The 17,521-nt window shown below is 35.2% G+C and overlaps 2 protein-coding genes and 1 pseudogene across 4 annotated transcripts; 1 reads left to right on the plus strand and 2 right to left on the minus strand.

Moving 5' to 3' along the window:
- The first annotated feature begins 680 nt into the window (after positions 1-680).
- Positions 681-4,283, plus strand: LOC123882823. 3 transcript variants are annotated; one of them, XM_045931427.1, is made up of 9 exons: positions 696-1,121; positions 1,211-1,268; positions 1,377-1,485; positions 1,604-1,745; positions 1,912-1,963; positions 2,051-2,197; positions 2,302-2,413; positions 3,419-3,545; positions 3,746-4,283. In XM_045931427.1, the coding sequence occupies exons 1-9, from the start codon at positions 1,009-1,011 to the stop codon at positions 4,203-4,205; spliced, it is 1,320 nt and encodes a 439-aa protein (XP_045787383.1). In that variant the 5' UTR covers positions 696-1,008; the 3' UTR covers positions 4,206-4,283. The 3 variants fall into 3 exon arrangements, with proteins under 3 accessions (XP_045787381.1, XP_045787382.1, XP_045787383.1); XM_045931425.1 differs by having other exon boundaries at positions 681-1,121; positions 1,912-2,197; XM_045931426.1 differs by having other exon boundaries at positions 682-1,268.
- Positions 4,284-4,865: 582 nt separating this feature from the next.
- LOC123882825 lies at positions 4,866-9,085 on the minus strand (annotated as a pseudogene).
- LOC123886437 (plasma membrane ATPase 4-like) lies at positions 8,705-9,371 on the minus strand. The gene is made up of 3 exons (XM_045935752.1): positions 9,270-9,371; positions 8,777-9,091; positions 8,705-8,710 (listed from the first exon to the last, which is right to left on the minus strand). The coding sequence occupies exons 1-3, from the start codon at positions 9,369-9,371 to the stop codon at positions 8,705-8,707; spliced, it is 423 nt and encodes a 140-aa protein (XP_045791708.1).
- Between the last annotated feature and the right edge of the window lie 8,150 nt (positions 9,372-17,521).

The following is a 17,521-nucleotide window of genomic DNA, read 5'->3' on the forward strand; positions in this document are numbered from 1 at the left end:
CACTTCGGAATAATTATGTTCGACAAACGAAAGATCCAAATAACACAAGATGAATCGTTCAAGCTTCAAGTCATTATCCTCATCAGAAGAGCATAATAACTTGGGGGGCTCCTGTTCTGGGTCGAGCTCAGATGCTCGAGCCAGTGACAGTGTCGAACAGGCAACGTCCCGAACTAGCTACCATGAAGAGCCCGCGAGATGTGCTCGACTCTCCAACGGTCTGATACTCTTACGTATCGTAACGGCCGTAAACCGGAATGATGAGCATTTACTGCACATCAAGGCCTCCAAGCCGTTTTCCGGCAGCCACTTGATGGCCATTAATGCCATCAAGGGTCTTGGCCCAGCGCTGGGGGCTATATATATGTGACTCCACTTCATTTGCAAGGTACGCATTATTTTAGCCAAGAAAACCTTACACACAAACTGACTTGAGCGTCGGAGTGCCTGCAGGTACACAACCCCCCTCCGCTTCAACAGGGGTCTCAAACGCTCTCAACCACCGCAAACACCGGCGAAGTCGCATCATTCTGGTCAACACGATCACTATCCTAAAGGTTCTTTGAAAGCTTCAACAAAGTAGTAAAATAATTTTTTCTGTTGAATTACACAACTGTGATGTAACCAGTGAACTAGTTAAACATAACATCAGACTGATCAAGGTGTCAATATTTGTTTACAACAAAACTAGTTTTAGGCCGAGGGATTGTATTGTACAATAAATCTCCAATTAGAGAGTGATAAAAAGAGAGATCGGATAAAAGATCACCATGTTGACATGATAGCATGTAATACCTGATCGTAGAATAAGAAATTGGCCCTTCTGAAACAAATTATGTATCAAAGATATGAAATCTCCACTTGTCACAACCTTACTGGCCCTTTTGAAAGTAATTTACCACTATCATCTTTACCATTTACTGGAGCTGGAGCTGTGAAAAAAAGAAAAAAAATCTTTACTCTAACGTACGGGGGGTTGGGCAGTGAGAGAGAGACAAACGGGCATGAATGAAGACCCTGAATCTGAATCTGTGTTCGCACCCTAACCCCAAGATTTTGCCCCGCCATTCATCATCTCCGGTAAGGTCCCAATGTTCTCTAACTCAGCAACATCCTCTCAGGTAATGTTTTCTTCTTCTTCTTCTTCAATAACCAACCAATCTCGTCCTTTACCACTCACTATATTGACACGTCATTCTCATTCCTCCAGGTTCGCCGTCCTTGGCGCTGGTTTCGCTGGCCTTTCCGTCGTTTGGCATTTGTTCAAGGTACTTCTTTTTCTCTCTTTCAATTTCACTTTCTCTTTTTTTTGTTAATACTAGTAGTATATTATATTATATAACCCTACCTAATGTTGGTGAGAACTCACCTTGCAGCATAGTCCTAAGGAGTTGAACCTAAAAATTGATATATATGATGAAGTTGGCATTGGAGGTGGTGCTTCTGGAATTTCTGGAGGTCTTCTTCACCCTTATTCCCCAAAAGGTACATTTTTCATCTTCAAATACATAGATTAGTCGTCGGTGTGGTGTGGATGATGTAATGTAATGTATAATTTTATTGTCATTTTATCTGTAAATAAATTATAAATATCCTGATGTAGTTAAGCCTCTCTGGGAGGGTGCTCAATGTTGGAATGAGAGCATAAAGCTTTTGAGAATTGCTGAAGAAGCTAGTCTCTCCAGGGACTGTCAAGTTCGAGAATCAACTGAACAATATATGAAAGCTTTTGTGGTTAATAAAAGGTATTTTTAATTGTTTTCCTTTTTGAAACTGAAGACTGTCACATCCATTCTCTTGTTGCTTACTTGAATGAAAATGCCATATTACTGCTTTTCATTTTTCTGCATTTTATACCCTCCATTGGAATCTTAGAGTTGCTTTACATTGCTGATGATCAGCTGACTTCAGGGGCATCTTACGACCGGCAATGGATATGAAGAATATGACCAAATTGAATGATGTAATCTCGTTGATTTTGTACATTCCTGAAATATTAATTGTTAGACTTGAGTTTCTAACTTACAATATGCCTTTATGTTATTTTCAGAATGCCAAGACTTGTCTTCCTTGCTGCAGAGTAGAACCACTTAATAATGAAGAGGCTCAAGGTCTTTTACCAGGTGTATTATTACCATTTAATACAGCTTTCTTTATGCCCGAAGCTCTAAATATCAATCCTCGACACTACCTTGAGGTTTGCATGAGTAATTTTAAATTTTTTTGCTGTGTAAATTCTTTCTTGTCCTTTTTCGTTTTCAGGTTACCACTAACTTTCATTCATTTTCAAAATACTATAAGGAACTTTTTCTAGCATGTGAGAATTTAGTGAAAGAATCATCCAGTCATGACTCTGGGGAGAAACAGCTGAGTTTACACAAAAAATCTATCCATGGACTTTCAGAGTTTGAAGGTAATAATGATTTGCAATTCTTTTAGATTTTTGTTCTTCTGTTCATTGTGTGTTGCTTTGGCTGTAAACAGGGTAACTTCTTCTATTCATGGTGGATGCAATAAATTGAATTTCGTATTTTTATGAAAGGAGATTTACTTCTATAAAGAAAAGGATCAGTAATCATAATATATAGAAAGCTCAAATATTTAACTTTCCAATAGTTGCCACTTGCCAGTGTTTCGAGGCTGATAAAATTATTACAATATTCTTTTTCATTATTTGCTCGTGTCCATTGAGTCTTCACTCACAAGCACTATGGAACCTATGCCTCCTGTCTTCACTCACAAAAACAGTGTCTTGCAAATTATATCCTATTTCAATGAGATTCCTGAGATTTATACAGTCAGTCAATAAAGAAATTCCTTTTCTGTTCCAGATTCAATAAGCATATTATTAGTGAGAATACTATTCAACGTTTCAACAGTTTCAGATAGAGCTCAAACACATATGATATGTATTGCTATGGAAAAAGATCCCTGATCAAAGATGATATACCTAAAACACCTCCTTACAAGATGGATAAAAATGAATGAAACTAACAAATGATATCATGGACTGAGTGCTAACCTTCCTGCTCAGCTTACACACAATACCGATCTTCTCAATTCTCAAATGATTCTCTCATTCTGTTACTTCCCATAATGTATTGTTTTGATTATCTGCCACTTGCCCCCAATCTGTTATTTTTCCCTCTCTCCCCCTCCTTACTGCACTTGTCTCACATTGTTGTTTCTCCTCATACTTTTAGGCCATTTTCAGCTGGCATATTTTCCCCTAGTCCACTTGTTCATCTTTTATTGTATAGTTGCTTAATTATGGGCCTATCATTTTGCATATTAGTGGCTTTGGAATATTTTTTGTTAGGTTTTTTTTATGATGGCTTTTTCTTATTGTGATCGTGATCATACCTTTTGGCAGAGCTTTACGTTTCATAAGACTGATTTAATATCTTGCAAGTATCAGGGGAATACGATGCAGTTATCATATGCCTCGGTGCCAAAGTGAATATGCTTCCTGAGATTTCTGGGAGGCTTCCTCTAAGGACATGTAGGGGTGTAATTGTGCATCTAGAACCGCCTGATGATACGAGGTAAAGTTTAATGTTTTTCCTCACAAATGCTTTTAATCTAAAAAATCTTTAGTTTGGCACAATTGGTGTCTCATGTAATAACTATTGAGCCGTTTTACTTCAAGAATATTGTTTTCTGGGAAGGGACCTTCATTGAATACAATGTGCTAGAGATTCCACCAAGGTCATCTGATTTGAGATTTATCTTGCCTGTCTTCCAGGTGTTATCCTGAGGATGGACCTTCCATATTATCAGATGCATGGATAGCCGTTGAGAGCTCTCGGAGTCTAAATGTCGGTTCAACTTGGGAGTGGAAATCTATAAATTCATCACCAAATGTTTCAATTGAGGAAGCTTCAAAAGCTCTTCATGAGCTCCTGCCGAAGGCATCCACTATTTATCCTGGAATAAGGGATTGGGTTTTCACTGGAGCAAGAGCTGGTCTGAGGGCAATGCCTCCACTCACGCCACTTGGATCTCTTCCACTTCTTGGTTGTATTAATGATTTCATTGGTAGAAATCGTAGTTGTAAGTATTGGTTATTTGGAGGTTTAGGTTCAAGAGGTTTGTTATACCATGGTTGGCTAGGTAATTTGATGGCACATGCTGTGCTTTCTTGTAATGAAGAGGTAATTCCATCTGAGTTGACTTCTTGGAAAAACATTAAACCCAAATATTAGCATTCATATGTCAATACTCAAATACATTCATATGTTTTTATTTTTGAAAGGAACATGTGTATTTTTATTCAAATGCCATTTCACCCTTGTCATGCCATATCACAGTCATAGTTTGAGCTTTTATGTTTTGTAACAGAGGAAAATTGAAGTAAACATTAGCTGGATTTATAGTCTTGTGGGGGAAATAAAGCAAGTAGTTTGTTCCTAGGAAAGACTTGAGGTATGTACATGTGATGTGAGTTTGTACATAAGAACTTGAAAGAGACATTAGAATCTAGTCAAGGGAATCTAAAATTTGGGCAAATATCAGCACTATATAACAGATTGATCCTGATGATAGAAATATAAGAACATGGATCGATCGATGTATTGAATTGTGATCAAAGAACTGTACAAATAGGACATAAAAAACTACATATAAATTCCATCCCTACCCTACCCTACCCTACCCTTTTTTAAGCTTAAAAATATAGTATTAGAAATCCTTTTAAATTTTGTTTACTTTATTTCCTGTTGCTTCTGCAAAAGCCATGTGTATCATCTATATTATTACAAATCTGAATTACTCCTATGTGTATCGTCAATGTGATATATCCTTGGTAAAAATGGGATTTGGAATATAAAAGGTCCACGAAACATAAATTGTAATATTCTGAAACCATGCATCTCTCATATTTTCACTCCAATTTCAAAGAAGAAAAGAATGTAGGACATATAAAAAGAAGAGGACAAATTGATTTAAAGCTCCCACGCCTTCATGAGCAGCCTAAGTGTTTTTACAAATATGAAATGGCTCTTTTCTTTCCATCTTTAAATGTTTTTAAGACTGTGTATTGTTGTTGGATGGTTTCAATGTCAAGACCCTTGAACTTGACAACTGATTCAATGTGTCCCTTGAGTGTGTGGAGGAGCTCTCTAAGCCTGCAAGATTCAATAACATCAGTATGTTTGATTCAAATTCACCACATGCATGCTGTTGTTTGCTAATTCCCTATTTGTTTCGAACCTTATTTTCGAGCACGTTGTCTCAAGTGCTTCCTGTGAGTCCCATTCGGATAATAAACTTTAGGATGTCAAGAGGAATGTAGGTAACAACACTGTAGATCCAGATAGCTCCAGCCCATTCCCACCCAATTCCGTTGATTTTAGCGAAGTCCCAGTGTGCATACACAGCAATGGCAGTTGCCACCTAGGTTGAGATTATTTGAATGAATGACAAAGTTAATTAAAACCAATTTTGGTTAAGATAATATAAGTTTTTTGATGGAAAGAAATGTTTGTTAACCAACCAATTGTGCAGCAATGAAGGCTCCAAGAAGCATCACACCGGGGCGCTCCACGAATGACCAGCTCCTTGACCTGGTCACAAAGATAAGTGCCTGACTTATGATACTCACTTGGAGGTAGAGGGCTGAGTTAAGTTGTTCCTCGCTGTCTGCAATTGAGTGGACGCCAAAAATATCCTGAAAAGAAAACATATTTGTCAGTTTCATTCTATTATGCTAATTTTTTTCCCTTAGTGTTGGGTTGGCATGAACTACTTACTGAGAAGAAATTGGTTTCATGAATGAGATAGAAAAAAACTGCAGTCATGATGGCCATATATGTTCCAAGAACGACTCCGGTGGCAAAGATTTCGTTGAGCTTCCATGAGTCGGGAACAGGAGATGGCTTCACCCTATCCTTAGAGATGGTCATGATGGTTCCATCATTCAAGACGGCGATGATCAAAACCATGAAAGGAGAGAAGTCAAATTTCCAGATTAGAGCAACAAGCATGAACCCAAAAACTATACGGATAGTGATCGAAACAGCATAGATTGTGTAGTTCTTCATCCTCTGGAAGATGGCCCTACTTGTCAACACAGCACTCACAATCACACTCAAACCTGGCTCGGTCAAGACAATGTCTGAGGCACTCCTTGCAGCATCAGTTGCATCCGCAACAGCAATACCAATGTCTGCCTTTTTCAATGCTGGTGCGTCGTTTACACCATCTCCAGTCATACCACAGATGTGATTCCTATCTTGCAACCTCTTCACAATCTCGTACTTGTGCTCTGCATACCACATATCAAAGATTTTTGTAAGCATATTTTCATGTTATTTTAAAAAAGGTCTGAGACTGTGATTTAGGTTCTGACATAATTCTTTTAATTTCTCTGTGACCTTATTTTTATCATAATTGAGGCAGAATCTATCTCATTTTACTGCAATTGTACGCAATATCAATGATCATAATTTAAAACTTTGTCTGCTTATTTTAGTTAGGTTGTTTAGTATGATTTTAAACTAATGTAATTACCAGGGAAGACCCCAGCAAATCCATCAGCCTTCTCAATGAGTTCATCAATTGACATTGATGCAATGGCTACATCCTTGCATTGGCCAAGAAGGGAGGATGAAGGGTACATGTTGGTTCCCATTCCAAGTCTGCGACCGGTTTCTTTTCCAATGGCAAGTTGGTCACCAGTGATCATCTTAACATTGACACCGAGGTCAAGAGCACGACGAATAGTCTCAGCACTGTCATGTCTAGGAGGATCAAAGAGGGGTAAGAGACCCAAGAACACCCATGGTTCTCCTGCACTCTCCTTGGTCTTTTCTGAAACAGTCTGCCAAAAAATAGAAAGTAAGCATGTGCATTTGTTAGAAAAAAGTTATTTACTATTATTTTTAAGAAATATAAACATAGCCACTCATATGTAGACCCTTTACTCACTTGAAAACCAACGGCCAAGGAACGTAGACCGCGCTCAGCATACTCATCGATGGTTTTGTGTGCCCTTTTCAAAGTCTCTCCCTTAAGTTCACAGAGCTCAATAATCTGATACATATAAATAAGTAGTTAAATATCTTGAGTGATGTGTATTGTATGTCATTATTGTTTTCCAAGGAGTAAATTTTGAATGTTATATATAAGAATACGATCCATTGGCTTACTTGCTCAGGAGCACCTTTGCTGCTTCTATGCCAGTTACCATTTTTGTCAATATAGGTAATAGCTGTGCGTTTGTCCACAGGATTAAAGGGCAAGAAATGCACCTCAGTGATTCCTTCTCTTGCCTAACATGTCATAATAATAACCCAATTACATTTACAATGTTAAGCCATTTTGCATACTTTACATGGATACAAATAATATTTCATACAAAAATATGTAAAAATCATAATAAATACCTCCTTGGGATCGCTCAACATATTCACAATTGATGCATCAATGGCATCCTGGTTTTCAACTCTTGAAGCTCTTGCTGCATATAGGACAACACTGTCCTTGTCCATATCAGTGGGGAAGACCTGCAGTCATAAACAATTGTTGTATTGCAAGTTTATGCTCTTATTTGTTAATATTGCAATGAAACACCTATGAAACATTTAAGGTTTATTTGCAGCTTTGATCCCCCTATTTTTATCATTTTGCAGATTTGGTCCGCTATTTTAAAATATGATAGTTTTGGTCCCCCTATCATAAGTTTTAACTATAAATTGATAATGTGATATGTTTTAAACGACGTGACATATGATCTGGTGATGAAAAAAATACCAATATTGATGAAATTGTGAGAAAAATTCTTTTAAAACACGATGTATCACCATATTTTAGATAAACTATGTGTTAGGGGGACCAAAACTGTCAAATTTTAAAATAGGGGGACCAATTCTGCAAAATAGTGAAAATAGGGGGACCAAAAATGCAATTAAAGCCAACATTTAAAAATGTCATGTTACCTAAAACTAATGAATTTCATTTTGATAAATTTCATTTATTAGTAAAATAAATTGTAGTTCTATATTTTTGAAGGTTTCTCTATTTAACTGTGATATAGAACTAAATAAGGCCATCACTAAGGTAAGATATGAAAATGGATGGTGAAGGGAGGTGTTGATTCATTATCATATTTGAAGTAAACACTATCATTATGTGAGTTACAAACCTCAATCAAGCTCTTGTCCACAGTAAGCTTGTTAAGAGTTAGAGTTCCAGTCTTGTCACTGCAGAGAACATCCATTCCTGCCATTTCTTCAATAGCTGTCATTCTCTTTGTAATAGCTCCTTGCTGAGAAAGGCGGTGAGATCCGATAGCCATGGTAACAGACAAGACAGTTGGCATGGCAATTGGGATACCTCCAATGAGAAGTACCAACAAGTTGTCAATACCATCTCTGTAAGCTCTATGCTGGATGGGGTACATCACAATGATCTCAATCAACATCCCCACAGCAATTGAGCAGATACAGAAGTTACCGATAGATGTCAACACCTAAAACAAAGCAATCAAATTAATATTCATAGATATGCCAATTTTGGTTCATATGCTGAACAACGTATGATGAAGCACAGACTCAGACACAAACACTGGACAGACACTGACAGATTAATACCGATAATATTTTGAGAAAATAGAATAATTGTATATAACCACGTCTGTCAATGTCGTATCAATGTCGGACACTGACATAATGCTTAACACCGGACACGCCTTCAATGTGAAGTGTCAGTGCTATAACAACATAACTAATGAACACAATAATAATAAACTAGAACCGAAAGATATCATCGTGTATACCTTTTGGAAGTGACCAACATTGTTGGTACTGTCTACAAGGTGTGCAGCCTTACCAAAGAAGGTGTGGACACCGGTGGCAATGACAACAGCCTCAATTTCACCTTGTTTGCAAGTTGAACCAGAGAAGACCTCATCACCAGGGTTCCTTGTTACTGGCAATGACTCACCAGTGAGGGCAGACTGGTCAATTTTTAAGGGATCTCCTTCCAAGAGACGCGCATCAGCTGGGACAATGTCTCCCAACTTGATGCTGATCACATCTCCAGGTACCAAAATTTCTGCCTCTTGCTCACTCCATTTTCCATCCCTCAACACCTACAAAATTAAAATTGACTTATTTATCTATTGAATGGTTGATCATATGAGATTACACTTATTAATTTTATGCTATTGAAAATCTTTGATCACATTAGTCTTCGAGTGAGAATTTCAAAAACTAAATAATGAGATCGATTTTACGAGGAACTAAACTCGGTTGGAATGACGGGTATACCTTGGTTTTGGGGGCAAGACCAGCCATCAAAGCAGCTGCAGCATTTCCGGCATTGTTCTCCTCAATAAAACTAATAGTTGAGTTAATGATAAGCAACACCATAATACCAGTGAAATCTTGCCAATCCGGTGGCTTTCCCTGTTATTATATATATATATATATATATATATATATATATATATATATATATATATATGCATACAAGTAATTGTGAGAGAGAACAAATGAGAAAAATGAAATGAAATATTTTTAAATAATAATAATCAATCAATTACATACACCTCCATTGGCCAATACAATGGCCATGATGGCAGCTGACTCCATAACCCATGATAATGGATTCCACATAAAACCTAAAAACTTGAGGAGTTTGCTCTCTGTTATCTCCTCTAGCTTGTTGGGTCCAAAAATTTGGAGCCTCTTCTCCCCTTCCTCGGATGAGAGACCCTCTTTTGTACATTTTAGCTGCTGAAAGACTTCATCAATTGGAATGTTTTCCTACGCATATAATAACTTGTTATCATTATTGTTATTACCAAGAGGAAAACTAAACTAAAAATGTAAATGCCTAAATAGAAGTTGCTACAATGATTGTGGTTACGACCACATTGCAATTTTGGAACCTTAAAAAAAATTGTTATGCAGTCCCGTGAGCTTAGCTCAGTTGGCAGGGACAACGCACTCTATGTGCAGAGCCCGGGTTTGAACCCGAGACATTTTAAAAATCATGATTACTATTATTTGGCTTACAAGGTCAACATTCTCCTTCTTCAAATCCTCAAATGAGATATCAGAAGCCATGATGAAAGAAAATAAGCAAGCTATATGAAACTAAACTTTTTTTTTATTAGTTTTATAATAATTTAATTTTTTTTAAAAATTATCTGTCTTAATTCTTTCAACGCTCTCCAAAGTCTCTACCCACCCATAGACAGGTAGAGAGAAAAGGAGAAAACGAAGAAAGTTTTCAGAACAATGTATAGAGAGATAATGTTACAAATGAAATTATCTGCTACACAAAAGGTAGACAGCAACCGAAGCCTATGTTTTCTTTTCATTATATAGTAGTTGGAGTCATTGAGACACAATTAGAAAACCTGTGATTGTCCGTGGAATGCTACAACTGTTGACCATGTGTATGCTAGTTCGTGTTCCTCGGTCTATGGTTGGTAGGTGTTTTTGGATCCTCATTGTATGCGGTCGGAGATGTGTGATTGCACGGTAGTTGGTCATATATAGTCCGTTTGATAAAGATCATGCGTTCTAAATTTTCAAATTTTATATTTAAAATCAAATCTAAACCTTTTGATATTAATCGGACCATCTAAATATGATGACAATATACAGTCGCACAGCATATAATCCAATTTCATTTTTTTGTGGCTTACCAAATTCCTCGGTATTCTGTGGGGTCTTTAATATTACATGCATAGGGTCTTCAAAATTAACAGGTTGTACGGAAAAAACTCAACAATCTCATTGTGTTCCTATGATAAGGAGGAAATGCATGTTTGTTATGTTTTTTTTATAGCCGTATTAGCATATATTATATATAAATATTAGAACTAGAACTTCGACCTGTGCCGCACGGTCTAATTAGCCTAATCTATTACTATATAATATATTAAAATTAATTACCACCAAAATTACTAATTTATCCTTATTACGCTTAACCACGTTGCAAGTTTTATATATTTCATTGTAATTTCACAAAAAAAAATAAAATAAAAAAATATAGAAAGAAGATAAATAAAAAAAAAATGATACGCTTAAAAATAGAAACAAAACATATTATAAATTGAAACAAAAAAGAATAATCTATACTCATAAAAATAGCATCAAAACAGATTAATACTATCAACTCAATAATCTATTAAAAGAAAAAAGAGAATAAAATAGTCAATAAAAAAATTATAGAAAAAATAAGATGAATATGTATAAAATTAGGAATATAGAAATAGAAACATAAACAATATTTTTCATCAAAAAATAAATAAAAAATATACTATTAACTAATAATAATAATAATAATATAATAATACAATAAAATTAATTACTATCAAATTTACTAAATTATCCTAAATATTCCTAATCAAATTTCTATTTTTTTATTAAAAAATATGCACGTGACTATTATTTGTGACAGATACATAAAAAGTTGGATAATTTATCATTGATAAATATAATCAAATTTATTCATTTAATAAGTTTTACAAAAAATAGCACAATAGTTTCACTTATATTCTAAATACATTTTCTATCATAAAATAATGACAAACTTAAATATCAAATAAAAGTCAATGACCCGTGCGAATGCACAGGTCTTTAAACTAGTATGTAACAAAAAAAATTGTAATGTTAAAAAGTATTTTAAAAAAAGGTTGAATAACATTAAAAATTAATTCAACAAAATTTAGAAAAATTTTCATACAATAGAAATTATGGTATATTACGAAATACTTCTTTATAGATTATATATGATGTCTTATTTATATATTCACCGTCTTCGTCGATAATCAATATTTTCAATATTCTCTAATTGCAATATACCACTAACCATGTGAAAACACTAGCGACGAAAAATATATCTCAACATGCTTAAGAGATTGTCATTGACTCTCATTAATAGTCATCGCAAAAGAAACAATTAAAAAAAATTGTCTCCGTTGAAATTTAAAGGGAATCCTTACGTCAGATGGTGTTAGAGACAATCTAGGTATGAAAACTTAATCATCAATATTACTTCCTAAAATAACTTTCTAGAACACGTTTTCTCATTCTTGTAATTAATAATAAGTCTTTTTCATTGCATAATCCAAATTTTTTATTCAAATTTCTTAATGGTATAACTAGAACTCCAACTTTAAGTCTCAACTTGTGATTTGGAAGCCCTGATGTAGAAATCATGTTCAAAAATTCCGAAGTGTGACCATCATCCACTACATGACATCTATATTGTGTGGATTGGAGTATCATAACTCAAATATGTCTTTTCTTCACCATGAATTAAATCCAACATATAATAATTAATTTATTGTCTCGACTATAGAATTTTTAGCAGATAATATAGCTCTATTTTTGAAATATGTTATATCTTTCATGTTTTGTAAAAAATGTGGATATGTGCTTTCAACGATAGAAGCAAGAGGATCACCTGAATTTCGAATCAGTAAATCTGATGGAATGTCAACTTCTAAATCACTGTCGTTGTCATCTCCAACTATGTGCATATTGTTTAAATATATCAGCTTCTCCCGATCAGATAAAGGATTGAGATTTAAAAGACAAATTTAATTTTTTTTAGGGTAAATGACTGTTTACCCCCTGCAAAATTAGGGATTTTTCGTTTACCCCCTGTGCAAATTTTTTCTCTGTTTACCCCCCTACAATGTGAAAATTTTCTCATTTTACCCTCGATATGGACAACTGGGCATCTGATTGTGCATCTTTTCTTATGTGACATGCACACATGGAAATAATTAGATTTAGGGTTAGCTTTTCGGAATAAGCATAGAATATAAGAGATCTCTTGTCTACATTTAGTATAGTAGGTTTTTATTATTGTTGAGAACGTCATAATATTTAGTATAGTATATTTTGAAATTAATTGTGCACTGATGGTGTAAAATTGTTTTACTTACACATACATCTAATCAAACCACATCATAGTACCACTTTATACTTTATTTTATTTTATTATAGAAACAATGATCTTCATTCTTTCAAATTTGTAAAGTACATCAATTGAAATTATTACAAATTCAATTTCGCTAAAAACTAAAAAGAATGAATCTACGAACAAGCTCATAGCATCAGAGTTAATAGCATAAATTAGCTAAATGACAAAGCCTACAATTGATATATGAAAAAATCCAAATGCTTGGAATAGTCACGCCTCCGGATTTACAACGTCGAAGACGCTAAAGTCATTGAATGTGCACTGAATTTGGATCAAAGCAAATCTACAAATCTGAACAAAACAAACATCGTACCAAGACAGAAAATCAGAACAAACATACCATGACGGAAAATCAACACAAACATGGTACTAAGATGGGAAATCAAAATGAATTCTTACATAAAGATAGAAAGTGAATAGTCCATATAGTATAGAAGAACGAATATATATGAATATATTCCACCGACGCAGAATATATATATGAATATATATGAATTTTATGGCAGATTAGTAATCAACACAAACATGGTACTAAGATCGGTGTTATTTTCCACCGGTTTGGTGGAAAATAAAGATAGAAAGTTGAAGATGAAGAGAAATAGTGTGGAAAACTGTATAGAATCTTCGACAAAAACCAAACACATACTAATATTAATATAGAAGAACGAGGAATATATATGAACCAGAAAAAAAAAACTTTTCGGGTTTTGCTGCTAAATCCGCAAAGAAGCCACCACAACCACGAAAGAACACTAAGAAGAACAAAGATGTTGAGCCAGAGAATGATAATTCTTCAATGGAAATTGGTAAGCCTGCGTTGTTGTTTCAAATTTTGTTATCCTTTCGGGCAGAAGGGATCCATAGGGTGTTCCAGAAGAGCGACCGCACAAGACAATAAAATCTTAGGGGCACACTTTTTTTATCTAGTGTGTGTATGTGTGTGCGTGCACTCCCGTGTGCGTGCGTGTGTCCGTGTAAAATGACTTGTAAAAAAATGTGGCACCAACATTATAAGTTGCATAGGGCACCTAAAATCTCAGGGACGTACGACCCTACTTTCGGGTATGAACTTTCTCAATTTGCATCCTCTAAAAATACAGTGAAAAATGAGGAATGAGTAAAGTGTGAAAAATGGGAATATTTTCTTGCTCAGAAATGATCCAATTATTTGTGGTTGATGTAGTGGATTCTTTATTTTCATGTATGATGAATTGCGATTGCGACCACCGAACTTGGAAATTGGTAATATCCATACAGAAATGGCAATCTCACTTTACAAAATGAAGCAAATAAATTTTGCTGCAAAGAGCAATAATGAATCTCAACAAAAGTGAGACTAGTTGGCTGAGAAGATCAACATTTTTTCCAAATATAGTTCACTAATTAGAAAACCACTGTGTGTTAGAAAAAGTTGAAGAAGAAAACTACTAACAACAGAAATTGAGTGAGAACCGAAAGCATCTATACCTTGTTGAACGGAATGCCCTAGCAAGTCTTTCACGCGGAATTGGAAATCATAAACTAAGTAGCTACATGATAGTAAAAGAAACGCCGTAACAATTTGACGTACAAACATCGTGATTTGACCAATTTTTTTATGTTTGAAATCTACTAAACGTGAGTTTTTTAATGTTGTAACAATTTGACGTACCAACATCTTGGCAAACCTATCAAATCTCAAATGAAAATAAAAGTAAGTAAATCTCAGCGACTAAGTGTCTATTTGGTTTGGAGTTTCACAACCCCAAACGCGAGTCTTCCTTCTCCAAACGTGATTCTAGCAATTTCTGGAAAATAAGCACATCTGGTGGAAAATAAAGATAGAAAGTGGAAGATGAAGAGAAATAGTGTGGAAAACGGTATAGAATCTTCGACAAAAACCAAACACATACTAATATTAATATAGAAGATCGAGGAATATATATATGAACCAGAAAAAGAAAAAAAAACTTTTCGGGTTTTGCTGCTAAATCCGCAAAGAAGCCACCACAACCACGAAAGAACACTAAGAAGAACAAAGATGTTGAGCCAGAGAATGATAATTCTTCAATGGAAATTGGTAAGCCTGCGTTGTTGTTTCAAATTTTGTTATCCTTTCGGGCAGAAGGGATCCATAGGGTGTTCCAGAAGAGCGACCGCACAAGACAATAAAATCTTAGGGGCACACTTTTTTTATCTAGTGTGTGTATGTGTGTGCGTGCACTCCCGTGTGCGTGCGTGTGTCCGTGTAAAATGACTTGTAAAAAAATGTGGCACCAACATTATAAGTTGCATAGGGCACCTAAAATCTCAGGGACGTACGACCCTACTTTCGGGTATGAACTTTCTCAATTTGCATCCTCTAAAAATACAGTGAAAAATGAGGAATGAGTAAAGTGTGAAAAATGGGAATATTTTCTTGCTCAGAAATGATCCAATTATTTGTGGTTGATGTAGTGGATTCTTTATTTTCATGTATGATGAATTGCGATTGCGACCACCGAACTTGGAAATTGGTAATATCCATACAGAAATGGCAATCTCACTTTACAAAATGAAGCAAATAAATTTTGCTGCAAAGAGCAATAATGAATCTCAACAAAAGTGAGACTAGTTGGCTGAGAAGATCAACATTTTTTCCAAATATAGTTCACTAATTAGAAAACCACTGTGTGTTAGAAAAAGTTGAAGAAGAAAACTACTAACAACAGAAATTGAGTGAGAACCGAAAGCATCTATACCTTGTTGAACGGAATGCCCTAGCAAGTCTTTCACGCGGAATTGGAAATCATAAACTAAGTAGCTACATGATAGTAAAAGAAACGCCGTAACAATTTGACGTACAAACATCGTGATTTGACCAATTTTTTTATGTTTGAAATCTACTAAACGTGAGTTTTTTAATGTTGTAACAATTTGACGTACCAACATCTTGGCAAACCTATCAAATCTCAAATGAAAATAAAAGTAAGTAAATCTCAGCGACTAAGTGTCTATTTGGTTTGGAGTTTCACAACCCCAAACGCGAGTCTTCCTTCTCCAAACGTGATTCTAGCAATTTCTGGAAAATAAGCACATCTGGTGGAAAATAAAGATAGAAAGTGGAAGATGAAGAGAAATAGTGTGGAAAACGGTATAGAATCTTCGACAAAAACCAAACACATACTAATATTAATATAGAAGATCGAGGAATATATATATGAACCAGAAAAAGAAAAAAAAACTTTTCGGGTTTTGCTGCTAAATCCGCAAAGAAGCCACCACAACCACGAAAGAACACTAAGAAGAACAAAGATGTTGAGCCAGAGAATGATAATTCTTCAATGGAAATTGGTAAGCATGCGTTGTTGTTTCAAATTTTGTTATCCTTTCGGGCAGAAGGGTTCCATATGGTGTTCCAGAAGAGCGACCACACAGGACAATAAAATCTTAGGGGCACCCTTTTTTTATCTAGTGTGCGTATACGTGCGTGCGTGCACTCCCGTGTGCGTGCGTGCGTCCGTGTAAAATGACTTGTAAAAAAATGTGGCACCAACATTATAAGTTGCATAGGGCACCTAAATTCTCAGGGACGACCCTGCTTTCGGGTATGAACTTTCTCAATTTGCATCCTCTATGAATACAGTGTGAATCGAACCACGTACCCTGGGGTTCAAGTACATGTTCAATGCATTCCCACTACCAACGGGAAAATATTATTTATAATATATAATAAGATCTTTATTTATGTGCTCTTTTGGTTGCCAAACATAACCTTTACTATATTTTCAGTGCTACCTTTAAAACTAATTTATTTTGATATTTGATTGTTTAGGTTGCTGGATGGAATCAAGTATATGGGGATATCCTTACATTTGCAACCGTAGGGGGGGCAGGTGGTGCAGCTCCAGCTACTCAACCTGAGAGTTCGTTGGTGTTGTTTAAAGCCTTTTTGGAAGGAAAACCACTTCCAAATAATCATTGAAAGGCAATATTTTAATTTTTATAAAGCATGATGGAGGCGACCGATCAAATCACAAAAAGGATGACCTCTGATATATATGTTTCCAGATGCTACATATCTTGTGTTCGTTGGTATAAAAAAAGAATTTGTGTTAACTTATTAGTATTAATCAGTTTGTTGGTGTTAGAATAATTTCACCATGCATGACTTTGTGTTAACTTATTGATAATCAGTTAAAAGGAGTGTGTTAATTATTACTACTATAAATGCTTTTATTATTATAAAGTGTTGGAGTTTTTGTAAACTTACTAGTATTAATCAGTTTTTGTTAACTCACGAGTCTTTGGCTCTGAGCCTATGTGTATCTTTTTGAGATTTTGTGTTTGGTTGATTGTGCCTCTTTACATATCAAAATGATCCACTACAAATTGTATTTAGTAGTAAGAGTGTTGGGAGGAAATTGAGGTAAGTTTCAGGTGTGACCAATGGATTGGCACCGTACATTTGAAGGAGTTATTTCCAAGAACTTTGAAGTTTTTTTAAAAAAATTGTGATTTTGTGATACAGAAGTGGTTCCTAGACCAAACGTCTATCATCGAACATATTGAAAAGAAAGACAATGCGTATGACGAGTTTGATACAATTTCAACG

The sequence above is a fragment of the Trifolium pratense genome, linkage group LG5 (genome assembly GCF_020283565.1).
Source record: "Trifolium pratense cultivar HEN17-A07 linkage group LG5, ARS_RC_1.1, whole genome shotgun sequence".
NCBI classification, from domain to species: domain Eukaryota; kingdom Viridiplantae; phylum Streptophyta; class Magnoliopsida; order Fabales; family Fabaceae; genus Trifolium; species Trifolium pratense.

What these genes read in the sequence shown, in the direction of transcription:
- LOC123882823 (XM_045931425.1), top strand. Translation starts at nt 1,009, where the DNA reads ATGAAGACCCTGAATCTGAATCTGTGTTCGCACCCTAACCCCAAGATT. An exon ending in TCACCCTTATTCCCCAAAAG is followed by an intron (nt 1,486 to 1,603) that starts GTACATTTTTCA and finishes ATCCTGATGTAG; the next exon opens with TTAAGCCTCTCTGGGAGGGT. An exon ending in GCTTTTGTGGTTAATAAAAG is followed by an intron (nt 1,746 to 1,911) that starts GTATTTTTAATT and finishes AGCTGACTTCAG; the next exon opens with GGGCATCTTACGACCGGCAA.
- LOC123886437 (XM_045935752.1), bottom strand. Translation starts at nt 9,371, where the DNA reads ATGGTGTTGCTTATCATTAACTCAACTATTAGTTTTATTGAGGAGAAC. An exon ending in GTCTTGCCCCCAAAACCAAG is followed by an intron (nt 9,092 to 9,269) that starts GTATACCCGTCA and finishes TTAATTTTGTAG; the next exon opens with GTGTTGAGGGATGGAAAATG.